This window comes from Aplidium turbinatum, chromosome 4 (genome assembly GCF_918807975.1).
Source record: "Aplidium turbinatum chromosome 4, kaAplTurb1.1, whole genome shotgun sequence".
Lineage (NCBI taxonomy): Eukaryota > Metazoa > Chordata > Ascidiacea > Aplousobranchia > Polyclinidae > Aplidium > Aplidium turbinatum.
The window spans coordinates 4820741-4847278 of record NC_137475.1 but is presented as its reverse complement, the minus strand read 5'-3'; the positions used below and the strand labels follow the sequence as shown (position 1 = coordinate 4847278).

Below are 26538 nucleotides of genomic sequence, written 5' to 3'. Positions count from 1 at the left end.
GAGTTCACGTTTTTCTCGTTAGCTATGACACTACTCAAACGTCAATACCCAGTTATTATCGTGTTTTGTTGTTTAGTAGAATGTTATGACTAAGCAAGAAAATATAATTGCTTCTAAATTGTTGAATAATTCTATAGCATGCTAGAGTCATTGTTTATTGGGGTTAATAAACGCGATTTTTAGAAACTGTTTTAACAACTTTTTCGGCCATGCAGTTCACTCACAAAATTAAGTTCGTTGTACGTGATTGTGTAAGCTTGTACTGCTTGTTCCATTCGGATTTAATACGTTTATTTTACCTGACGTTCCTCAGATCCGCAAGAGTACTGTAAGGTAAAAACAGAGAGAGACTGTTCACCAGGCATTTTATAATAAAAGTAATTTGCGTTCTTCTGGTGACTATTTACTAGGTTACCTCCTGATGTTAAAGATGATAACTAGCTTTTGTATTTCCGACGTTTCGTCAGTCAGCACGACTGACTTTATCAAGGTGGCTAAAACAGGTTAACACAACCTGTTCAGCAACGATGGCACAACACAAAAACGTACTGATAAAATGAATAAAGTAAGCAGCAAGAATCAGAATTAAAACACGCAACAAGACACCTAGAGGTTAAACTGAATGCAGTGAATGCCTAAAACCAGTAGGCTGCTTTCCAACAGCGTAAATTTATCTATCTATTGGGCCACCGTCAAGAAACATTGAAAAGTCATCAGACAAGACAGAAACCAAGGGAATTGGCAATAACAATGATAGAGAAGACGCACTGAGAATGGAAAAGGTGAAGTTAAAGTTAAAGTAATTTTTTGTACACAGAGGGAAAATTCTGACCATCTTTCTGGTTGAGAGCATGTTGTGCTTTCTGGTTTATGTACCACTTTTCTGTAAATAATCTTTTTGTGTAATCCTTTTCAGTTTTAAGAATGGTAGCGTTGGTCCAAGTAATTTTATGGTCTGAATTTATAGAATGTTTGCAAAGAGCGGACGTCGGAAATACAAAAGCTAGTTATCATCTTTAACATCAGGAGGTAACCTAGTAAATAGTCACCAGAAGAACGCAAATTACTTTTAGTACTGTAAGGTGTTGTATAGAAAGCGCCGTAACGAATTTTTTGAAAAGATGTGAAGACAATGTCGTCGCGATACTTCCCGAACCGATACCGCGGTGATGGAAAGGCGGACGTGCCCGTCACTCAAATCAAGCGTCACATCGTTCACTGCTTCGATCGGATAACCCACAACGTCGACCCCAGCATCAAAAATGGAGAGAAAGGTGACTTGTTATTTATTCAATACATACTATATTTATCTCTAAAAGTGAAAGCATTATTATTATCTTGGATATACAAACGCCCCAGAGTTTTATGAAATGTTTTAGAAAAGGTAGGCTACTAAATTTTTTAGTTTTATGTTTGGCTTTAAAAAGTTAGGTATCGATGATTTAGAGATTAAGTGCTGCCACACTTCTACAAATGTTCGATTGTGATCTCTGCGTTTTCTTGTTGAAAGACCTTACAATCACAAAAAAAACTCCATACGGAGCATATTTTAACCACGTGACTTTGCTACTTCGGTAATATAATCCAATGCATGTTAATTTATGTTAGGGTTGTACACTGGGACTGCAGGAATCGCTTATTGTCTGTATCACGTGATCAAAAGTGGATTGTTTCCTGAAGAAAACCCGAGGTTTCTAGACGCTGCTGTGCATTACGTCAAAGCCGCGTTGGATCCGGATTCGTTGCGGTAATGATTCTCCGCATTTTCGTGTATTCTGATCGCGATTATATTGTTATCAAGAAGCTGTTCAAATGCTCATGACGCCATATTGTGACGTCAAATGCGAAAACTTGTTCTTCCAAGAGCCCCGAAGGCTTCGTATCGTGTTTGAACAGTTTCTTGGTGCTCTAAAACAGGGGTCACTAAACTACGGCCCGCGGGCCAGAACCGGCCCGCGAACTGATTTCATCCGGCCCGCCACGTGCTGCGGAAATAACAGCTGCACTACAGCTGCTAAGGAAAAAAGTTACCAAACTTTTTGTAAAGGACTGACGTTGCTGTCTATCATTAGGGCACCACAAATGGGGACAGCGTGGGTCAAATTTGGAAAAATGTAATGTTTTTTCAAGAACACGATACCTTGTAGTGTATCACAGCAGGGGACAAGTTTTCCAACAACCTTTCGATTTTCATCAGAACTTTGCTATTCCACCGCTAACTTTGTTATTTATTGTGCTCAATTCAAGTCAATGGAGATTCTAAACTAAAGAGTTCTATATCTTTTCGCAATTTGCATCCGGCCCGCAGCTGTTAATTTCGCAGCAATCCGGCCCTCAGGGAAAAAAGTTTGGTGACACCTGCTCTAAAACATCGCTTCTGCAGCGTACATGGAACTGCGCCACGTTTACATTGCTGTAGGGCATAGGCCAAATATAGTGAATGGCCACGCTAAGCTTAATACTGTTATACTTCAACCACTGCATCCGTAAGCTTGGTTTTGCGACAGTGGTGGAAGTGTATGCTTGTGTCAAGGTGCAGTAGTAGCCGTATTTTGGTGGTGAACAGAGCATAGCCAGAAGCCACTTGCATTTAATTTACGAGATCGAAAGTGCGATTTCTAAACTGTCAACTTCCATCACTGGGTCTGCGCTACTTTGTACGTTGGTGGTTCAAAGTGTTTACAGATATGCGAAACTACTTGGACAGAAGTTTCCAAAGAGAATTTTTTTCGGTCCGAAAATACAGATTCTCATAATTTATCGTTTCTGGCCACTTTCATTCACCGGGGCTGAAACTTCACGAATAATTTTATTCCGCTGTAAAGTCTAATACTCCGAAAAAGTTGTTATCTGTTTATTTGCTTTGTTCAGAGCGCGCAAGCAGGTTGGACTGCTCTCTGGGAACGGAGGTGTCTTTCTTGTGGCTGCTTTAATTTATTCATTGAAAGAAGATCATCGGGTAAAGAAACGTTATTTTACATTTCAGTATCGTTGTCAGACGTTGCCTTGTTATTTTATACATGTTAATTTGACACGAATGTTTGTTCATGTTCTTTAACTCATCCATAAGCAATGTAAATTATCTTTGTGCATTTCCACTGGTCAATGAGTTTATCATTTCACTGATTCTACTTATGTTTGTAGAAAGCTTGTAAGTACGTCGAAGAATACAAGAAGCTGGCCCGATTTTGTGAGCCAATTGACTTTCAAAGAGGAGGATCCGATGAATTATTTGTTGGCAGGTAATTCCTAAGCAACGAACGACTTAAATAACAACACAGCCCTTGACATCTAACCCTGGTCACCGCTACTGTCGGCTGCGTAGTCGAGTGGTGAGAGGATCGGCGTTCGAAAGAGCGCTGGTTCGACACCGCTCAAGAGCATGTGGCTGTGTCTTTGGCAAGACATTTAAAGGCGCGCCTGAAGGTGGTCACGGAGATTGGCTACCTTGCCTTCCCGTCCACTTGATCTAAATTTTTAACCACCGGGTGTAAGCCTGGATACTAACTAACCGCCATTGTCTCAACAGTAGTTATGAACCCCTTAAATTGGCAACCCAGACTACTAATCAATCGTTTTTCACGTGGTCTAGCTCTAGATTCAACGTTTGTAGACAATGTAAAAAAAAAACGATTGAAGACTTCATAGCTATTATAGTCTTTGCGGTAACATCTTTAACGTAATCACATGCAGATGTTGCGCATGATGTAAAAGCCCGTGACCATGTTCACAATTCACATGCATTACTAACGAAAGTGCAATGTGGTTTACACCGATTTATTGTCTTTGGTTTTATTATGGTTACTTTAATTGTTCTTTCAGAGCTGGTTATTTGTTCGGCATTATTTTGTTGCAACGTGAATTGAAGATCGAGATACTTCCACATCAACAAGTCCACTCTCTGTGTGACGTCATGATTGAGTCGGGAAGGATTGGAAGAAGCGAAGAGACGTTGGGAGGGAATTTACCGCTGTTGTATTCATATCATTCTAAACCTTACTTGGGTCAGTGGTTTGTCGTCATTTTTACAGAAAGCAACTCGATGTTTTGTAGAAATTTGTAGATCATGTTTATTTATGGGCTGTTGCTCTAATGTTCTGTATGTAAGTTCCCAGACAGCAGATCAGTCGTTTTTTACATTGATTCAACGTCTGCAGACGTTGAATCAATGTAAAAATTGACTGATTTACTGTCTGGGTTAGAGCTTCGGTAGAGTTTACCTTGCTGAGTATTCAAATTACCTTTACTTACGCCATGGCGCTTATTGTGTCCGGCTTGATTTGATACATATTGTTGATTTGATACATATTGTTGATTTGATACATATTGTTGAGTTGATACATATTGTTGATTTGATACATATTGTTGAGTTGATACATATTGTTGATTTGATACATATTGTTGAGTTGAACTAACAGTCAGATTTGTCAACAAAATGTGACAAAGCTGAACTGCGAAAGACAATTTACAGTAAGAGGTTTTATCTCAAATCTTTTATGTTGCTTCTTCTTCTTCCTGTTTTACGTCTCATTTCCTAGAATCAGGGTAGGACGGGGTCTGGCAAGGCACATCGTCAGTCTCCATTCATCACGATCTAGGGGGCTAGTGTTGGTCATCTGCTACCGCTTCCTGTCATCATTTATGGTATCACTCCATGTCTTCCTGGGACGTCCGGGCTTCTTTGTACTAGCAACTGGCACATCTCGGCAATGTTCATTGAAATATGTAATTTGTATGCGTTTTCAAACTTGCTAAAATTAATCGAGTACCGTATTGCCCAGACAACAAATCATTTAAAATCAACTGATTTGCTCTTCAGGTTAATGACAAACATTTGAAATTGCAAATTTCCTTTAAAATAAGACTTTTATCACTAGTTGTCACTGAGTTTGATAGGCGTGAATTATATTGCAGCTAGTACTCCAAGCTAGAAGTTTGCTAGAGGGCAAGAAAGGCTGACAGTTGGCCGCTGGCAATGGCTACGTGAACTGATCGCTTCGACATATTTTACATTTGTGGCTTTTCGTTACCAAATATGCAATTCCTGCAGTAGTACATTGATGGATGCTTTACGTAACAATGCCAGCCTTGTCGCGGTGTACGAGCGGTTTGACATCTTATTTCGCTCCCACATCAACAGGCTCCGCACACGGGATGGCGGGAATTCTACAAGCATTATCAAGCTTCCCTCGATATTTGGACGAAAACGCTAAATCTTCGAAAATGATTAAACAAAGCGTCGACTTCCTTTTGGAACATTGCCTGCAGGGTGGTAATATAGCAACCAACCTAGATGGTGCCTTGCAAGGAGATGGCAAGTATCTGGTCCACTGGTGTCATGGAGCTGCTGGTGCGTTATGGCGATGGTAGTGATTTTTTGTAAACGTGCTTCTAAACCACCGATACGTTAGTCAATAGTCATGGTCTTTAAAATATCGTAACACAACTTTTACATTTAAAAAGCGTTATTACATCGTAATGTTTGTGTTAAGATTTTTAAATGTCTAGAAAGTTTATTTTCCCACGGTTGAGAATTGTATGAATTTTGACTTTGGTCGTACAGTTTTTGTTCTGTCAACCTTTAAAGCGATTTCCGTCTGCTACTTCACAATGGCCTCCGATGTTTAGGCTCGAATCCTTTGTAGAATTAAAAACTATTTTTGTAAAATCAACCCTCTGTGTTTTGGCAACACTCAGTCAGGTCGTTAACTACAAGAAATGCATGAAATTGATGGCGATGCTGTAATCGGTTTTATTTTCATCGTTAAATTGATTCCAAGACCTGACATAGACTAACAAAGTGCATGGATTTTATACAAGATTCGCTCAAGACTGAATCCGCGATAAAAATGCAGCCGGTGACTACTAGAGCCCAATCAAGCAACCCGCTTGGAACGACTTCAACTTCCTTTAGGCATTTTCATTAGACTGCTAAAAGCTTACATAATTTGACCAAGGAAGCATTTGATTCAAATAACTTTTGACTAAACTTTCTTTGGATCGGTTTTCAACGCATTTTTGACAACACTTTCCTTCCAGGAATAATCTACACGTTTGCGCGAGCCTATCTTGTGTTTGGGAAGCAAGCCAAGTACTTGAACGCCTGCAAGACCTTGGCGGAAACAGTTTGGGAGAAAGGATTATTGAAGAAAGGTCCTGGAATATGCCATGGTGTGTCCGGGAGCGGTTATGTCTTTCTTCTCATGTACAGTTTGACTGGGAAAGAGAAGTATTTGTATAGAGCTGAGAGGTGAGTGGGTAGGTTGCGGACACTCATCCTGAAACTGGGCTCTTTGTATGTATTAGTTTGTTAACTCTGTTAAAAAGTATGAAAACCAGACAATATAAATTTCTCGGCCATGTAATAAGAAAGCAAAAACTGGAGCATCTCTCTTTAACTGGTAAAATTTTTGGAAAGCGGGCACCTGGCAGACAAAGACAAACACATCTGGAATAATTTAACGACAAAACAGAAACAATTAATTATCCATACAACATATAATAGGAACATTTGGTCTAATTATTTATCTGAGGCCGTCGATGCCTGGTTCAGGCAAGGCAATTGAAGAAGCAGAAGATTAGTTTGTTGGTGGTTTCGGTTTGTTCTTACATTGGCAAAGGATGTAACAAGTTGAGATAACAAGTTGCCATATTAAATTTTCTTTCACCAGTAACATTCACATCACCGCCGCTCTCTTCAATTCCCTTTTCGGTTCGTTTGGTGGTTTGATAGGGATTTAGCTATCGCTGCTGGTGTAAAGGAGGACTTCGGACGTTGTGATGTAACAAGTGGCTACTCTAGTTATTTTGCTGCAGGTTCGCTGCGTTTATGTTCACTGAGGAATTCAAGGAAGGGGCCAAGATGCCGGACCGACCGTACAGCTTGTTCGAGGGATGGGCAGGCGCGCTGTGCTTTCTTACAGACTTGCTCAAACCGAACTGTGCCGAATTTCCATTGTTTAATGTGTTTGTTGAGTAAATGAAGCTGCAACCCGCGGTAGGAATTATATTGTCATCAATGTGCTTGAAAACTGTTGACACAGATGCTGCAATAAATGAAGAACTTCTCTCCTCCCCATCTACTGTCAGTCAAAGCAATGCAATTTGTCGTAAAGATTTATTATATTTGTAAAATTCAGTAAAAACGCATCCGTGCACAGTTCATCACTGACAAAATACCTACGCTTGTTATGTGACCTAATGATTCCTGATGGGCCTTCAATATGAGGCTACATTGTGAAGTGAAGCCAAATGTAATATCCAGCTGCACAAACAGATAAGCGATAAATATATCGATGCTTTGTTATTGGAGTCGCACATAAGCAGTGCTGCCAGATTCTTAGAATATCACCTCAATTTGATAATAAACACGTTTCAATTTATGGGATAGCCCAAAGTTAGGCTACGCGATTATTATTGTAAACCAGAAGTAAATTTAATTTGTTTCAGTAGGTATCGGTTCTATCACTGCTTTGCAAAACAATTAGCAAAATTGATTGAGTTTCGCTTTTAGCAGCATGATCGTCGCTCACTTCACAATCTAGATCTAGACTTTAACGACCTGTTTTAGCCTGATGCTGCGAGTTCGAACTTGCAGCATCAGGCTATAACAGGTCGTTAAAGTCTACATTGTGAAATTAGCAAAATGTCTTGTAGCTTCACAGGGCGGGAAAATCGCCTACCAGACAGACAGACAAATTACACAAGAGGCAAGTACCTTCAGATAATGGAAATTTCGGTTAGTACGAGCCTATTTTACGAAGCTATTTGGGACAACGTTTTACAGTAGTGCTGTATAAGGTAATAAGAAACGAGTAGCTGTCAATACTAGTGTCACATCGCCAAAACACATTTCGTTTTTTTTTATTCAGCTTTTTGTAAGCTAAAATGTAGTTGCAAGATAACACCTGGTGAACTTACGCGTCACAGCTTCAGCGACCAAGTATGAAAGAACGCTATCCAACCACCATATGGCTGTGGGGATAACTATTTAACCAAAGAGCGAATTTTAACAAAAACCGGACGTTAGTTAAACGTCAAAGTGACAACATAATGCGGAAGGAACAAAGAAGACACCGGTGGAAATGGGAGAGACTGAAAAGCATACGTGATGAACAATCCATACTTATAAAACATAAAACGTTTAGATTTTAGCATTTTTACTGACACTCATAGCTTGAAGAAATCCCGCTACAATATCACTGGAAGGGTGATTGTGATGATCTGGATGCAATTTCCAAAATCCCAAGGTGGCAGCGAATAAAATACGGCATACAAAGCTACAGTAGTAAACAATATGCAACTATAGGTTAGGCAGCACAAGAAAATACTGCCCCAGCTTTAAAACAAACTGTACATCAAATCGTTGCAATAAAATGCAAATTCCTGTATAGCCTATAAGATTATTCAATTATTTATTTAACATAGGTACAATAGCTACTAGCCAATAAAGAAAAAGTGGTGACAGCTTATCGCACTGAAAAAGCTTTTGATGAGTCTATTAGAGATATTGCAATAGTAATAACAAGGTTAAAAGGATATAAAATACACGTGCGCTTATCAAGAAAAGTTGCTAGACGACATAAAAATAATTCTAGTCCAGTGGATTTGTGGTTGAATTCACAAAAGACAAATTGTGTCTAGGGGACAAATCTCCCTGACGAAATATTTAGTTCTTCTAATGCTGTTTCATGAAAACGTTGCCGAAAAATACACTGGAAAAACATAATTGCCTACGTATAAAAATCAATGCATGCAGTCGAAACACAGCGAGTCATTCCGCCATTAATCATTACCGTAATTTAATAAATTTTACTAACACGGTATCCAGGCTTACGCCCTGTACCACTAAGGGAACGTTCAAATATTAAGTAACTCCTTCGAAGGGGAGGGGGGTTATGCAAAGCGTTACGTTAGCGTCACATCGGGGGGGAGGGGGTTCAAGCAAAACGTTACGTAACGCATTTGAGTACGGAATGGTAGTTTTTTGTGCTGAATTTGTAGTGAAAAAGCGTTACATGGGGGAGGGGGGTCAAAAATTCGGAAAAAAAGGGTTGAACGTTCCCTAATGCTTGAATGAATGATGGCGCAACATGAATCACATCACTACCAATGTGTAGAGAATAATTTGGATAAACATGGTACTGGTGAGGCATAATAGGTTTTTTGATAATTTCTTCTTTCGCGGTTGGCTTTCGAAACGAGAGTTGTAAAGCCGGTAAAGATATCGCCACTCATTCGTCTGATGATCCCGCTATGGGTACTGAAGATTTGCTTGATAGCTCTCCATCACCACCAAACTGTGCAGAATTGATGCTCCGACCAACCACTTGTAGGGGGTTGCATGGATGCGCAAAGTTTATGGGGTCTTCCGATAATTTGGAAGAACTTTGATTAAGAGGTAAAAAGCTCGCTATCGGATCGAGTTTACACGTCTTCTTGGAAGGGTTGAATCCGCCACAAGAGAAGATATCGCTCGCAAATTCAGAGTCGAACCCGCTGTCCGCTGTAGAGAATGAAGAACCAAAGTCCCCACAAGAGTTGTCAAGGTAAGTTTTCACAGGAGAACTTGTGACCGTGGAGACAGGTTGAGGGACGTGATAGGCCAAACCATTGTTTTCTGAAACAATGAGATTGGAGTTGAGGTCGTTATGAAGGGAACCTTCTAAAAATGAGCGGTCTTGTATGGGTTGGGCGATTTCTAAGCTTTCAATGAAACTACCGCCCAAAGAATCGCTAGCGCCACCTCGTGGTGTGGGGATGGGTGACGCGAATGAATCGCAACCGTGCGAGGTCGACCAGGTGCCCGACGTAGGGGGAGTTGGAGCAGGAGATTGTTCCAGATCCTCAAGGTAGCTTTGCTGCAAGCAGTGTTGGAATTCTACAAAACATAAATAAAATAAATTTATACATACAAGAATTCCCTTAAAAATTCGCTTTAAACAGTGATTCCGTTTCGTTTACTGGACTGGTCAAAACTTGGGATATCATTCGGACTTAACAAAGGTCAGTGGCTTCACACGAAGCGACAGAATAAAGGCGTTATGCCAGTTTGAAGCACATTTACCAAACTACACGTGCATATGTACCAGCAGAAGCTTGAGAAGAAGGTTGGTTGGTGACAGGTTTGAACCAGGCTCTGGCAGCACCTTTCCCATCTCCAGTCGGCGACACGTATGGGGATTTGTGAGGACTTTTCACAACTTGTGGAGCTGCAGAATATAAAGTAATTATTCAATAACGCGAAGTGCTCTAGGAGGAAGTTGCAGTGCACAACTCTCTTACGCAAGACTAACGCGCAACTCTTAAGAGCAACGACAAAAAAAGACGTATGCCAGCAGCATAGTGAAAATACACAGAAGCAAAGCTGCACCATTAAATTAATGAATTTGAAACACAATCAATAAATCAACAAAATATCTGGGCAAACGAACCAAGTCGTATCGAAATTAGGTTGGTGCAGGAATTACGTTCAGTTTGCCTGGTTGAGTGGAGGATGATCTGCTTGACGCTCGGTAGGACGCGTGTTCGATACCAACCGAGAGCAGGCGGCTGGGTCTTTTACATGATTCATAATGCCATGCTTGAAGGTGGACACAAAGACTATCTTCTTATCCAATTAATTTGAATTTTCAACCAGAGTACACAAGCTTAGATACCAAAAAAGGACAAGGTAATTGTAAAAGACTTGATGGGTTAATCCTTTCACAAAAAGTATTCTTGTAAAGACCAAAAACCAACTTAGTGGATGGTTATGTTGCATTGACATTACTCCAAAATCTTCTACTCACTGGTTGAGGTGTGGAAGGCTCCCATGGCTTCCAAACGCAACCTCCTCATAGTCTGGAAGTAGTGGCTGGTGACACGATCGGAATCGAACTCGACTCTTCCGCTGTCATTGTGGCATCCGGATGAGACGCAACCACACGGGAACGATTCCCTGTCCACCTGAGGAGGAACAACCATGAGATCTTCATCTGCTTAAGGGAGTTTCCAAACAAGGAAAGTGAAAATAGGAGGATGTACGAAACTATGGCAATGAACTAAAAGTGAAAAAATGATACCGGGTGCAGCAAGTAGTTGGATTTGGGCCATTTAACTTTGAGTTGGTGGAATGGTTCGTCACGTTGTTTCGTAAGGTGAATGGTATTTGGCTAAACGGTAAATAAAATAACAACAGTATCATAATGAAATTTTTATATTGAGTGTTGGTTGCAGCCAAACAAGTTGCGTTAACTTGTAAAGGGATTGAGTTATTCTTTTAACTTCAAAAACTCTGGAACTACGGGTCTCTATTTTTCACCGAACACCAAAGCAGAAATGTAAATCCAAGCTTCATTGAGCAGCTTTTAGAAAACAACCAATTTCACGCTTCGTCAATCTAGACACTCGTTGGGTGAAAGTTAATGCAAACCTTCATGATGTGGTTTGCCGTAAGTAAAAACACGCAAACACAACTCATCAAATGCAAGCTATTTTACAGAAACCGAAGCTAATACTACAGTACCGTACTTTCGAAGCTTGGATATGTGCAGGAATAAACATAGGTCGAGTACGGTAGCCCACAATCACGTTGGTAAAACACTTACTTGGCAGGGGATTCCAGCAAGGGCGCATTGGCAATTAGCAGGCAAGCATGTTCCTTCGCAGTCACACCCGCACACTTCCCTGGACTCCCTGGTGTACTTGTTGGTCAGTTTCTCTTCCGCGTCAATCTTCTGCACGCCAGCCATCCTGGGAAGCAAATAATTCAAAACATTTTCTTTGAAAGGCAATGTTGGTAGTTGGTACTTTATGGAGACACGTCATTCAGTGAGTAATCCTACTGCTTCCACAGTTCAATTATTGCTTTAGCGGATTAAATGCACACAAACTTCAGATGGGGGAAACTTAAAACACACAAAGCAAGACAATCTTCAATACTCGGGTAGCTACTAGCTACCCACTACAACCCTGCATCTAGGCCTTCAGACCAAGCGATGATAACTAGATTTTTGAACCCATGAAAACAGCAGTATCATGCTCTCAGTTACGTAATGATACTTCATTACATCTCTCGGCCCAATATCACACAACATGATCCTCCTTTATTTATGATCAAGTTAATGCTTTTTGCTGCATTCAAATCAAAGTAGCTTTGACAGACAATCTTTTCAAGTAATTGTCATAATACTACGAACGCCAAGTTAAAATCGAACAGTTACCGAAGCAATAATCTTCTTTTTTTCGTGGGAATCGGCTGAAGAAAAAAGTTATCATCATCCTCTTCATCATCATCAGAAAAATCTTTTTCTTCTTCATAATCTTCATCAGACGATGATTCAGAGAAATCTTCTTCATTGTTTACTCCAGTTATCATCAACATGAGTTCGTTTGTATCCAAATCAGGATTGGATTCCTTCAGCTAAAGAAAGTTTCATTTTTCAATGTATATATAGTCTCGTTTGAAAGCCAGATAATGGTCATTCGCATGTTGCGTTGAAGACCACATAGTTTTATTGCCCGCCACAGGATTCAATAAACACTAACAAAGCCGATACGCCAAAGATATGTAAAAGTACAAAATCACTGTAAAGAATTGGTATCCTCAATTCCTCATCCTGGAAGGAATTGATAATCTAGTAAAAAATACTATGCAGATGTTAGCGGATGGATTTCCTCAAGCTCCAGAGAGAAAAATGGTTTGGATAAACAGTATTAATATTACTTTTAGCCATAAATGTTCACTGTTCACACAACTTAAAACCACATTTTAACAGTCAAGTGTACCAGTTTTAGCATACAATGTACAATTGATTTTAATCGTTTTCTCATCAATTTTGAGCTTTACACATACGCGCCGACTTCCGGGGGGGCCGGGGGGCGGCGCTCCCCATAAATTTATGGTTGAGGGGCAACAAAATGGCTTTACAAAGTGGTGTTTCAAAGATAAAATACTTCGGAAAGAGATTTAGATCATTTAAACGGACAGAATGCCGAAAGCGAAAAGCAGCCTTCGTTGCTTTTGCTCGCGAAACAGCAACTGATCGCATGGCTTTCTCTGGAACGTGAATTACTACTGAGATGCGCACGGCACGCATGCTCACAGTCACACACTGCTCATCTTCCGCGCGTGAGGAGCAACTTCAACATCAAAACGCGCGGTAGCGAAAAAGCGAATGCGAGGTTGAATATTTATTCTCATTTCACGAGTTATCCAAACGTCCGTTAGATTTTTTGTGACTTTAAAAATGAAACCGATTTTAGCAAATTTTATCGAGTTGAAACTACGACACAACGAACAATTAAGTGAATACAGCTTAAAGAAAAAATACATTTTTTAAAACTGTCATTCGTGTTTTGCTTCAATAAGCACTGTATTGATGCATATATTGTGAAAATATATACATTTCATACATTCATCAATATACACTTCTGCACTACCGTATATACTCGAGTTAAGGTCGATCTCGTGTATAAGTCGAACTCCTACTTTTGAGCTGAAAATCGGTGACATTTCCTTCTCCCGTGTATAAGTCGGATAGCGTATCCCGACACTACCTTTCGATGGTTCGTTTAAGTATTGGCATTGACATACGGTGAGGAAATTTCAAAGTAGATCGTAGAGTAACTTAAGCTGCTGGAATAGTCACGTAACTATTCACGGCAATATTAAGTAAACCAGCTAAATTAGACGCGCTATTTTCAACGAGGTCTTCCCGCTGTGAGATCAATTATGATTCAACAGAACGCATTGTTTTGTTCGCAATGTGTGAGAATTAAATCGAAAATCGACAAAAGAAAAGGTGTTCAATGGTCTTGGTCGCAGATATTGCCTGCATTACCGACGTCTCTTACCGCTATTATCACCTAGCTAACCTGACATCATTGTTTTATGCGGCCGCTAAGGTTTGACATCGACTTCAACGATCATGGAATGTTACGTAATAACAACGATTATATCGTACAAGCAAAAATAAAAAAATTGATCTCTTAAAACAGCTCTTTCTGCTGTTTTTTTCTCGTGAGCTTTGCATATTGCTCAACAAGTGCATAAAGTTTAGAATTGACAAGAAATCATTAAATTTGAAAATTAAGTTTGCATCACTGCAAACACAGACTGCAAATAATCGTATTCAAAACTTCAAAACTATTGGCATTGATTTTGCTGCAGCAAAAATGCGTTCATTTTGAAAATTGCCCAGCTGGAGACAACAGCTTGTCCCGTGTACAAGTTGAACCTGTCTTTTTGAGGTGAAAACTACTTGCGAACATCTCGACCTATGCTCGAGTATAACGGTATTCGATAACAGACTATAAAGACTTTCGATAAAAAACAGTTGTTAACGCTTTGAAGGTAATTAATTAGAACAACGAGCGAAATGAGGTTAATAAAACTGATAGCGGGTTTCCACTCTGCTGGAGATCATGATTTTTTTGCGTTTTATTTCGATAACTTCACTGTCTTGATCGTTGTTATTCACTTGCACAAAAAGGAAATGAATCTGCTTGTTTTCCAACTGTTCCAATTATGAGCTAACATTATCAAAATTTTTACGACTAGGCGTACTGCATGCGTAAAACTAATCGTTTCAAGCAGCGGGTCTAATAAATTCGGTTTGCGACCTAGGTGTCAATATAAAAAAGACAGTAAGCTTAATTAAAGACTATTTCGAGTAAAATAGCGTTATGGTTATGACGTCATCACCTTTCTCGCCCCCCAAGGTTTTTTGAAAAGTCGGCGCCTATGGCTTTACATTTTAATATAGAGTAATATTGAGTGTCACCAATACAGTATTTCAATGTAAAAGGTTATAATATAAAATAATTTATTGAATATAGACCTCTTTGATTTTTTCTTTAATCTCTTGCTGCCGTGCATGTTCTTTCATGACCTGCCTATGATGGGAGGCTAAAGCGCGTTTGTGCTGGTCTAACGTCAGCTCCTTGGTATGAGTGTGATGCAAGCTCATGCCTGGACACAAACAGAATTGTTGCTTATTCGATTAATGCTCAGTGGTTGTAGAAATAAGCATCTTGGTGTGTCTACATCAGTGGTGCTAAGTCCATACAACTACCACATGCATTCGTTACAAGAAAAAAAAATTAACAAGGTTTTTTAGTCCATGGATTCATATGCCCACAATCAAAGTACACCTCATACCTTTCACTACAAAGTTAAAAACATTTTTAAGCAAATTAGATCACCTATAAAATCATGTCACAAACAACTTTAAAATGTGTGATCAAATTTGTGAACTATTACATGAGAAAACTTAATATTGTCAATAAAAATAGTAATGTTGCTGAAAATCCAAGTAGTAACAATGAAATAAACATCACAATTCAACGACAAAGCATTTAGCCACACCAATACCTAACGTTGATCCTCCTTGACTTGGGACAGTCACAAAGCTTTGCTTCCTTGGGAAATAATAAATCGTTACTCCTTCAAAGGTTACAGACTTTTCATGGTCTTGTTTAGGTCTTTTTGATAAACTGCCTGAAACGCCTTAAAACCAATGTCAAAAATTAACAAGAGTGACCAGTGTTTAAAAAACAATCAGCACTCAAAACACATTTAATGAAGTTCATAGAGACTTACCGTACCATAAAAGATTTGTTTATGGTAATTGCTGTGTAAAAAGTGATTTTAAAAGTTTTTTATGACTCAAATTAAATTTACATACGTTTAAAGTAAAAAACAAGTTTCGTACAAATTACATGATACTCACAAGTCTGGAGTCTTTTTCTGTGTGATCCTGTGATTGCTTTCTTAAGTATCAGTGGTGACCCGACCTCATTGTCTGTGGAGTAGTTTGTGTTTTTAAATACAAGTCATCATATCAAAGTAATAATAACTCTATCACTACCATACTGCACGGAATGGCCCGTTTCGGTGAGTCCGATCCCTATTTGGTGATTTTTTCATTTTTTTTTTTAAATTATTGGGTACCGTAGCCTAATTATCATTGCCGTTTTAGGGTTAGAGGTTAGGAACTTACCGAATCGGACTCACCGAATAGTAGCAGACCCTATACTGCATGCCATGGTAACAGAATAGTCTGTATGAACCCTTTAGTTTGTCCAATCGGACTGGCAACAAGATGACTAGGCAATGTTTCTCAGATGGTACAACAATGAATTATAAAGTGATTTTGATGTTAAAATATCGGCTATCAACAAGTTTCAATGACGCTTACTTACTACAATATAAAACAGAATTTATGCAACCATTAACAAACCTATACAATTTGAACAACCACTTGTTTAAACTAAATAAGGCTGCAGTTATTCATCAATCAAGTAGAAACTGTCGGATGTGCATACCATTAAATACATTAAATATATACAATTTAAAGTTAGCTGATGACAACACCAACTTACCACTACTTGGAGCAGATGAAGATGCTTCTGGTTCATCAAGGGAAACAATTCCAGAGTCTAATGATGATTCTTCAACTACAGATGGTAAAGTCTCACTCTTCATAAAAATGTGGTTCAAATTTATATCATTTCCATTAAACTGTTCTGCTTTTGCAGTCGGGCAAGGCTGAGGTGTCACATGATGTTTCAATGTTTTATTGATGGGAAATAAATAGGATTTCTCATAAAGAAAATCATGGTCTGGTGAAACAGTAGTTGCATGTTCAGTTGTTCTAGTTAGAATATTATCTGTCTGGTCTTTGTCAATCTTTTCATCAGAAACTTCATATTCTTCAAACCTTAACTGTGTTGTATTTTCATCAGTATCATACGGTGTATGTGGAGATAAACGAATTTCAGGACTCTTGTGAGATTGCTTTAAAATTTCAGAAATCTCTTCACATATCTTCTCAGAGGATAAAAGTTCATTGTTTTTATTTGACATTTTATCAAGTGCCATCTCCTCAACAGGCTTTTCAAGATCGGATGTACTCACATCAAGAGTGTCCCAAGAAATGCTGTCATGGTTAGTGACGCTGCTACGACACACATCTTGCAATTTAACCAGAGCAGTTGATGTGCATTCTTTCTTTTTGTCATATTTATGTAGGAAACTTTCTTTATTGATTTTTTCCAAGTCAATTGGTTCTTCTTTTAATTTTGTAGTGACTTCATTTTTATCCAACACAATTTTAATTTTGTTAATGTTTAATTGTAGTTCATCAGAAGAAGGTATAAGTTTTATAACATCCTCATTTGAAGAATCAAATACAGTGTTACCAGTAACTGTGCACTCCATACCCTGTTCACATTTAGTTTACATGCACCTGAAAATGAAGAAAAAATGCACATAAAAGGATGATACTTAATCCAGATAAAAGATTGATATTGTTCATTCTATAACACTGGTCTACAAATTTCAACTTTTTTTTTCAGGTTTGGGTTTTGACAACTGATTTTGGCTAACTTTGGGGCGCTGAATTCGAAAATGAACTCAGATTTTCTCTATCACATCAAGTTTTCTTTCTATCGTTGCCATTATTAATGAAATTGACCAATTTTAACCCTTTTTAGTGCAGTAAAATGTCAAATATAATTATTTTCTGACAGCTATAAACTTTCAAACATAGAGATATTTTTACACTAAACTCATAAATTGGTTCAGATTTCCTTTAAAATAAAAAAAATTCCTGTTATGATAATAATCGTAATAGGACATAGTGGAGATTGGTAGCGTTGAGTTTTTCCATGCTGGCTTGAACTCCCTGTCTTGGCTTCTCAGGCGTTATCTGTGGGTCAGCTGCTATCTCTGTGCAGCAGGGTTACTAGATGTAAATTTGGCAAGGAGCCAACTGCACGTTCAAAAAGGGCCAAAAAAGAGCCAACTTTTTAAACAAGGGGCCAATTTCGTTTATTGCAACAATATAGAAGGGCTTCTTCTAGAAATGGGATTACCACAGTATGATGCAGACGAATGGAGACTTTTCATTGATAGCTCCAAACGAAGTTTAAAGTGTGTTTTACTTCACAATGGTAACGTGTACGGTTCTATTCCGATAGGACATTCGGTGACAATGAAAGAAGAGTATCAGAACATCAAAACCGTTCTTGAAAAGTTAAAGTACCATGAGCATGGTTGGCTCATCTGTGTAGATTTAAAAATGGTGAACTTTTTGCTGGGGCAACAAAGTGGCTACACCAAATACCCATGTTTCCTATGCTACTGGGACAGCAGGGCCAAGGATCAGCACTGGAACAAAGAAGAGTGGCCTCCAAGGCTCACCTTGACACCTGGAGACAAAAATATCATACGCGATCAGTTAGTTGATATCAAAAAGATCCTCTTGCCTCCTCTTCACATCAAATTTGGTCTCATGAAACAATATGTAAAAGCTTTGGATCATGAAGGAGAGTGTTTTAAGTATATATGTTATGCTTTTCCTGGTCTCAGTGAAGAGAAAAAAAGAGCTGGGATTTTCAATGGACCACAAATCAGGCAATTGTTAAAGGATGAAAATTTTGTAAAATCAATGTTGCCATTCGAGGCTAGAGCTTGGAATGCTTTCGGTGCTGTTGTGAGAAATTTTTTGGGAAACAGAAAAGCAGAAAATTATAAAGATCTTTTAAGGGAGCTACTGCTTAGTTTTGAAGATTTGGGATGCAGGATGAGCATCAAAGTTCACTATTTGAAAAGCCATGCAGATGAGTTTCCAGAAAACCTTGAGAAAGTTAGTGAAGAACAGGGTGAACGTTTCCACCAGGATATTAAAATTATGCAGGAACGTTATCAAGGTCGGTGGGATTGTCATGATGGCCGACTATTGTTGTAGTTTTAAAAGAGAAATTCCAGATGCTGCTCATAAAAGAAAGTCCCTCAAAAGAGCCTTTTTAAGCTTATAAGTGAAGAGTTCATATTTATGAAAGCTCTTTTTTTGACTGTTTCTGAACTCGCCCTGCCCAAGTCCCTTTGAGTCAATCTTTATTTTGGCACTTTGCTATTTCTGTGTGTGTCTTCAGAATTTCTGCACTCCATTGGAATGTCTATGTGCATATTGTGTGAACTGTAGGCTATAATTCAGAAAATACCTTGTCACTGTCCTATCGACATGTTCGTCAGCATAATGTAGCGCTTGATGTTATTATGGTTGCTCTTTTGCATGCCTATTTTTTATTCCAAGGCATGAAATTTTAATAAAGACAACGCAAATTTGTGTGAATATAATATAGAATGCTTGTTTGTTAATCAAAGCTAGATTGTTGCAGGTAATACAGTGTTTATTGCATCAGAATTCCTTGTTTTGACAACAGAGGGGGGGCAAAAATTGATTTTTTTCAAAAATTAGGGATATTTCATATCTCAAAAACGTGATGTGATAGAGAAAATCTGAGTTCATTTTCGAATTCAGCGCCCCAAAATTAGCTAAAATCAGTTGTCAAAACCCAAACCTGAAATTTTGTGTAGACCAGTGTAATCTATAAAGATCTATATATACAGGCCTCGACAACGTGCAAACTGGAGGCCTGACTGAAGGCCGACGTAACTTCGATTTGGAATTCTAAGCTAAGTTTCTTAATATCTTTTTAAAATGATAGTTTTGAAAATCCAAATTGTCAAAGTGTGATCATTGCATCTCAAATCACTGCAAAACATTAAAAAAATGACAAAACTTTCCCTAATACCAGTGTTGCCACGAGATTTTTGGATTTCCAGCACAAGTGTAAAATCTATTATAGTCAGACTTTATTTGGGGTGTAACCTATTTCGTCCCCTGAACACTTTGTCCTCTGCAAAGATGGAAAAAAAACAGAGCCGAAGTCGGTGATCAGAGTTGCCGCAAACATTTCCAAATTTTTCCCTTGAAAAGATCGATAAAAAAAACACAGAAGCACCGAAGTCGCTGATTGGAGTTGCCGAAACAGATTACCATGTTAAGTATTTTGAATTAATAGTTGATAAGCCAAATTTGATAAACCAAATTATTTTGATTTAAACCAAACCTCACTTTTGGGTTAGGATTATCAAACTAAGATTGTAGCCCCTCCATTACAAATGATCACGAGCTGCCATACTAGAATGATCTATTCACTTACAACTAACATAATCTAGACAAAATTACAATAAAAAAAGTCACTTGTTTTGTGAAAATATATATAAATAAAAATATATTTAATAAAAATTCAATAATTAATTTTAGGAGAAAACTTTAAAATGTTTGCGGGAACTCCGATCAACAACTTCAGCTTTGTTCTATTTTTTCTCTTGATCATTTCAGGAGCCAAAATAGGTTGTATCCCTTTATTTGTATGGTAACAAAAGCAAAAAAGTAACTCAAAATTTGAACTAATACTAATACTCAAACTATCAACTTATACTAGCAATTTTGGTTACTGACAGATTGACCTATAGTCAAAATTGAAGCCGTACGTTGTCGTAGCCTGCGTATAATGGTCGCCATGGTTCATTCCTAAAACATAGGCCTGATGGATGATAATGCAATGTATGACAAAAAGCTAACATAGGCTTAAATAGAACAGCGATCATCCGCTTGTCAATTGTCATAAAAACCTAATATATTAATTACCACTAATCAAATTTTTGAATAATGAATTTGTTAATTCTTTGATGAACTACAAACTTTTATTCCATCAGAAATAGTGGGTTTTTTCATACAAGCATATTTAATACGGTATACCTATCATTTAAAGGCTATTTTTATTTGATCACACTAAGAATAAAATTTGTTTTTATGTTTTTGAATACATTTATATATATTTGAAATTTTTCTAGTACTAAAAGTTTTTATTTAACCAAGGTTAAGTGTTTTGTTTTCTGCCCAGAGCTTCAAAATTCCCTAATCACAAGTTTACTAGTTAAGCATACCGTAGTCTTCAACAGCTTTGTATAAACTTTTCTCAAATTAGAGCAGAATTCCTTATCTGGCAACTCTAATGCCGTAGATGTAGCCACGTCTTACAATGAAACTGAAAAAGCTATTTTAGAAACTTAGAAAGTCAATCCTGGCAGTTTTGCATATGTATGGTACCCCCTACAGTACATACCGTACCCTACCTTCCCCAGTAAGTAGGTTATAATGTAAAATAAAGCTCAAATTCTACAAGAATCTCAAGCTATGTGAAGTGCTCTCATGATTAAACTTAATTTGAAATAAGTTTTCCGGAAATAAATTCTTTGAAAACTAACTTGGAAAAACAGGAAACAGCCTTGCATTACTTATCCAAGATCCAATCCGAAGTCTAACTTTCTCCTTTCAACTTCCATCCAAAAATCTACTGGCTGTCTGGCGTCTTTGTTCATTCAAAGTTGCCAGATTTTATACCACTTTTATTGCACGTTTCCAACAGTCCAGGTTGCATACCGATCCGATACGCATATATTTTTAAACTGAATTTTTGTAATGTACATAGCATACGTCATTTAAACAATAAAACAATTATTGCTATTAATACTACAAAAGATGCTCAATGCTATGGGCTGAACAAACATGTATGTTCACTAATTTTGTTAATGCTACAACATACTCGTTGTTCCAAGTTTGCAACCTTTTACAGTGTATGAAAAATCAAATTTTTTTTCAAATTGTTTCTACAAAGAATATTTTTACAATGGCTACAAAGACGGCTAACTGCAGAATAGTTTTTTTATTGCTTGACAACAAATTTCTTTTGAGACAATCAAACATTGCACAACAGTCAACAGGTAATCATAAGTAGCCTATTATTGCCAATAACTTATTAAGCCAAAATCTGCCAGTTACCTTTAGCTCATCTGGCAACTCTGTTTTCACTTAGAAGTTTGGAAATTGAAAGCATTTGAGATTTGGGAGTGGGAACCACAAAATATAAACTTCCTGTTACCTGCCCTGATGTGTCGATTACAATTTCGTTTCGTCCAATTCCCTTGATCCTGAAAGAGAAGAACTGAAATATTAAAACACAAAGTTATGTGGCAAGAAGAAGGGTCGCTCCGATAGCCCAGTTGGTTAGTTTGTGAACGAAGAAGCTTCAAGATCAAGCACCGCTGGTTTGACTCTCACGGTGTGCGCTTGAGCAACGCATTTTAAGGACTGCTCTCCATTCAGCGGCACCTAATGAATGGAATAATTCTCTGGCAATGACACTTCAACAATCGAAAACTTCACTCTGTCAGTCTTAAATTTTTGATGACTGAGCCTGTGTTAGTGGTTCAAAGCCTCTACAACTACAAGTATGTAAAACTGTCAAAGAAGCTTTCCCGGTCCGAGAATAAAGATTCAATCAATCAATCATTGCTTGAAGCTGCAGCACGGTACTTTTTATCCGAATCTCTTCAGGAGCTTGTCTTTGGAATATAGTCATGCAACTGCTTGATGAGATATATATTTACAAAATGAAAAAAAAGAAGTAATGACAGAAACTTCAAATGGAATAACGTGAAAGACAACTTGAGGTTGAAGTATAACATGGTAGAATCTTCTCTGTAACTTCAGGATATGTGATTGTGAAGGCTGCATATTTAGCACTTGTAGCTTTTTGAGTGACTGTTAGAGACATCAAGTCTACTTTTTTTAAATGTTATCTAAAAAATATGTCTTTACCTAACAGTTTGATTTCTGATGTGCTTTGTATTTTGCATTTGAGATGAAAATACAGGAAGTTATTGGTAAAATTTTGAAAACTGTAAAGTCAAAACTTCAAGTTTTGATGTAAAAAAACTGGTTGCCCTAATCATAATATTTCAATTTAATTAGCCATTTGATTGCTTGGAGTGTTGCATTTTAAGAATTAAGTTATGTCTTTAAAAAAAACAATTAGTTTTGTCACTGGAAACAGAAACAAGCTGAAGGAAGTTGCAGCTTTTTTAAAAGGAAATGAAGCAATTGGAATTACCAATATAGCACTCGACCGTATGTAAGTTTCTTATTAGCAGGCTTCACATATTTACAAGCTAGATCCAGTCAGAAACGTTTTAAGACTATGTTACCGACTATGTTTAATACACAAATTTACAAATTCATATCAGAACCATACTGAAAATGAGGTTCAGTATATTGCATCAAGTTGACAACTGAGATGTGCTTTAATGTGCAACATGCAGTTTAATAATGTATTACCATGCCAGACACAAAAGATTATGATGGTGTTCTCAATGCTTAATGCTAAAAAAAACTCTCTGTCGATTGAACTTGAAGAAGCAATTAAATTCATCAGTTTGTGCTCTTTGTACAGTTCCAGAATACCAAGGTGAAGCAGATGACGTTTCGTTGTTGAAATGCAAAGAAGCTGCAAGGCAATTGGATGGTCCTGTTTTAATTGAAGATACCTGTTTATGTTTTAATGCCATGAATGGACTTCCAGGGCCTTACATGTATATATTTATGTATTTTTTATGGAATGTTTTGATGTTGAATCATTATTATTATAAACTAAGTAAAATATTCTATCAAATGTTGTATGTATTTGTAATTAGACCTACCATATATACTTATTAAAAAATCCACTGAAGTCTGTTACAACTTACAAGTGTTTTGAACAGCATCGTATGTTAAACTCCTTACAGTAATCCATATATGGTATCTTGACAAGTATTGTGTTAGATTGTAGTTTTACTTATCCTCACATTTACTTGTGAGACCTGCACAAACAGGTGTTGTACTGTAACTTCAAAAGCTTTTCTATTACAATGTCTCACTCCCATTTCTAAAGACCATTTGATAGATTGTGGGTATTTTTATGCATGCTTTGAGTAAGCTTCTTTGAGAGCTTAATCCTGTTGGTTATGTTATCGAGGCCTTGAATCACTGTCACAGGTTTGGTCACCGAGATTGACAAAGTGAGGTTTCCACTTGTCTGAATCTTTCCATCTAACAGGTGCTGCTGGATGAAAAACTGTCCTTAAATATGTTGTTCAAGCGCACATCTCGAGAGCCGAACCAGTCTGGTTTATTTTACTTTGTGTTTGATTTCTTTGTGCTTCGAGTCGGGCACTTTACCAACTGAGGTATTTGTAGTCAAACCTTTTAATTACCTACTTATTTTTCAGCAAATGGTTTCTTGCTAAATTGGGCCCAGAAGGCTTATACAAGATGTTGGATGGATGGGATGATAAGTCAGGATATGCTCTTTGCACGTTTGCATATTATGGTGGAAACTCTGGTGACAAAGTTATTCTTTTTCGTGGAAAATGTCAGGTTTGTTTGCTACTTTGAGAAAGTTTTACCTATGCTCAGCAAAATACTTTTTCAACTTAATCCCGAAAGGTCTGCTTTTTTCATTGAAAACCTTATGATGACGTTTGAATAAAAACAAATTTTTGTTCATGTTGGAAATGTAGCTTTCCGCAATTCTATTATTATATACCCTGTTTAGTGGAGAGCAGTTTTTCAAGTACACCGCTTAACTGCATTTGTTTTTCACTATCATTGCGTTTTTGCTGTATCTTCGTTGGTGCTTATCAGAGATGTACGTATACGCCGCAGACTTTTTGTTTACGCTAACGCTTGCGGCCACATTTTTTTGGATAGTTTGCGCTTGAGGCTACGCGTAAGTTTTCTCGTTTTTTAGCGCATAGCGTCAACGCATACTTTTTAATGTCTTTTTTTCGCTACAACACGCCAATACCTTCCAGCGCTCCAGTTGAAAGAATGTTTTCAATGGGCAAAGACATATTGAAACCAAAACACAGCAAAATGTCAGATGAACACTTTCAGACGCTTGTGTTTCTTTGTGGAAATTCAAAAATAAAACTTGTTTGTTTCGAGTGGTTTATACCGTGTGAATGTTTGGCACCTAGCAAACAAAATTAGTTTACGCCAGTGTATGCACTGACGCCGCCAACTTTTTTTACAAGTTACGTTGACGCATACGGCGTATGGTTTTTCGAACGTTTGCGTTTACGCTGACGGCGTCAATATCATTTGTATGCGCGTACATCACTGGTGCTTATTGCTTGACAAGTTGCCTGCTGTCAAACTCGGTGACCGCCTGACCGGGCCTGTGTTAGTGGTTCAAAGCCTTTACAAGTATGCGAACCTGCCAAGAAGTTTTTCAGTCCTGGATATAAATTCAATCAATTATATAACATATAAGCGTTCTTGCAATTTGCCCACATATATTTCAAGAATGGCAGAAGAAAATTCTTTAACTAATTTCTTCAGCTCTCCATATCACATAAATATCATGCAGGCCGACTGTCCCTAAATCGACCATCTCCAAACAAATTTCATGTCATGAAAATTTTACCATGGCTTGGCATATTTGCCGGATAGCTCAGTTGTTAAGCGTCCGATTTAAGGAAAGAAGAGATAGCAAGATCAAGTGGGGCTGGTTGGACATTGGGGGTGTTCGCTTGAGGACAGCTCTCCTTTCATTGGCACCTAGTGGAATAATTCACAGGCATCAATACTTCAACAAGGGAAACTTGACTCTGTCAAACTCAGTAACCGGGCCTGCATTAGTGATGCCTTACTGCCAGGATTAATCTTGCAAAGATCTTTTTTCAGTCCAGGGATAAAGAAATCCACAATCAATCAAATCGGTTGTTAAACCAATGACAATCTTTTGTATTTTTTACATCAAATTTTCGTGAAGACTATTCAAATACAGTAGAGTTAGTCTAATTTATCAGTTCGCCTTATTCGTCGCGTTGTTTCGGTCCCGGTACAATTTCTATAGTTGTGACCTGTGGCTGTTTGCATACTTGGTTAGTTCGCCTAATATGTGTCTTTTTTTCTAATCAATTGGATGCCATTTTTTTCACCTCTTACACTGTAAATATTTTTCACCGCTCTAACTATCTTCTCTTCAGGCCATGGTGATATTTGACCAGTCCAAAATTATCACTATTTTTTGTGCAGTGCTGCAATTTGCCGTTGTTGCAGTCCAATTACCAACTAATTTAAATTAGTTGGTAATTTTTCTGAGGTTCGATGTCTAGCAAGATTTTTTCAAGAAATTGTTCCTGACACAAAAAATGTTGAATGACGCTGGTCTCTATCTCAATTATTTTGTTGGTACATATGTCACTCGATTCTTGCTTAATTTTGGTTGTATTTTTACGTAGGGAGTTATAGTGCCACCGCGCGGACCGCGCAACTTCGGATGGGATCCATGTTTCCAGCCAAACGGCTTTGACCAAACGTAGGTACCGGTATTCCGTTCTGTCAAAGCGAAAGCTTTTAATATTTTTGCCAAGTACTTTAATCATCAAAGTAGATCTGCTGTAGTTAGTGATTGACGGAAGTAATGTAATTCTAATGGAGAATTTTCATTGCCAAGCCCAGGACACTAAACATACTTCCCTTCATTCTGGGGGTGGGGTGTCGTCGCCTACCGAGGACATAGCCTACTCTGATTATAGCATTTTGGATTACATATTGCTATCAACTTTAGGTACGCCGAGATGTCGCAAGAGGTGAAGAATTCAATCTCTCATCGAGGGAATGCATTGAAGAAGCTCGCTGAATATTTTACCGAGAAAACATAACTCACAACACAGGGAGCTCAATTGGTGTATTGCAGCCAATTAACGTACGCTGTACCGCTTCGGTTAAGTATCGCAGTTGTGATTTTTTTATGAGGTGGACCATGCTACAGTTGCCTACGATAATATCCGCAGAATTGATGTGCTATGATAAT

At 38.0% G+C, this 26538-nt stretch overlaps 3 protein-coding genes across 3 annotated transcripts; 2 read left to right on the top strand and 1 right to left on the bottom strand.

Moving 5' to 3' along the window:
- Positions 1–202: 202 nt before the first annotated feature.
- On the top strand, positions 203–7237 carry LOC145768214 (lanC-like protein 3). The gene is made up of 9 exons (XM_082579701.1): positions 203–333; positions 1083–1274; positions 1609–1747; positions 2872–2959; positions 3145–3242; positions 3823–4004; positions 5141–5350; positions 6040–6250; positions 6817–7237. Exons 2-9 carry the CDS (start codon positions 1133–1135, stop codon positions 6977–6979), a joined length of 1233 nt encoding a protein of 410 aa, XP_082435827.1. The 5' UTR covers positions 203–333; positions 1083–1132; the 3' UTR covers positions 6980–7237.
- A 14-nt stretch (positions 7238–7251) lies between these two features.
- On the bottom strand, positions 7252–21142 carry LOC145768212 (uncharacterized). The gene is made up of 10 exons (XM_082579699.1): positions 21107–21142; positions 16366–17231; positions 15714–15785; positions 15356–15490; positions 14823–14953; positions 12204–12403; positions 11589–11733; positions 10791–10947; positions 10089–10211; positions 7252–9880 (listed from the first exon to the last, which is right to left on the bottom strand). The coding sequence occupies exons 2-10, from the start codon at positions 17201–17203 to the stop codon at positions 9234–9236; spliced, it is 2448 nt and encodes an 815-aa protein (XP_082435825.1). The 5' UTR covers positions 17204–17231; positions 21107–21142; the 3' UTR covers positions 7252–9233.
- A 1407-nt stretch (positions 21143–22549) lies between these two features.
- LOC145768455 (inosine triphosphate pyrophosphatase-like) lies at positions 22550–26431 on the top strand. The gene is made up of 5 exons (XM_082579947.1): positions 22550–22808; positions 23131–23269; positions 23945–24092; positions 25964–26040; positions 26293–26431. The coding sequence occupies exons 1-5, from the start codon at positions 22694–22696 to the stop codon at positions 26384–26386; spliced, it is 573 nt and encodes a 190-aa protein (XP_082436073.1). The 5' UTR covers positions 22550–22693; the 3' UTR covers positions 26387–26431.
- Positions 26432–26538: the final 107 nt, after the last annotated feature.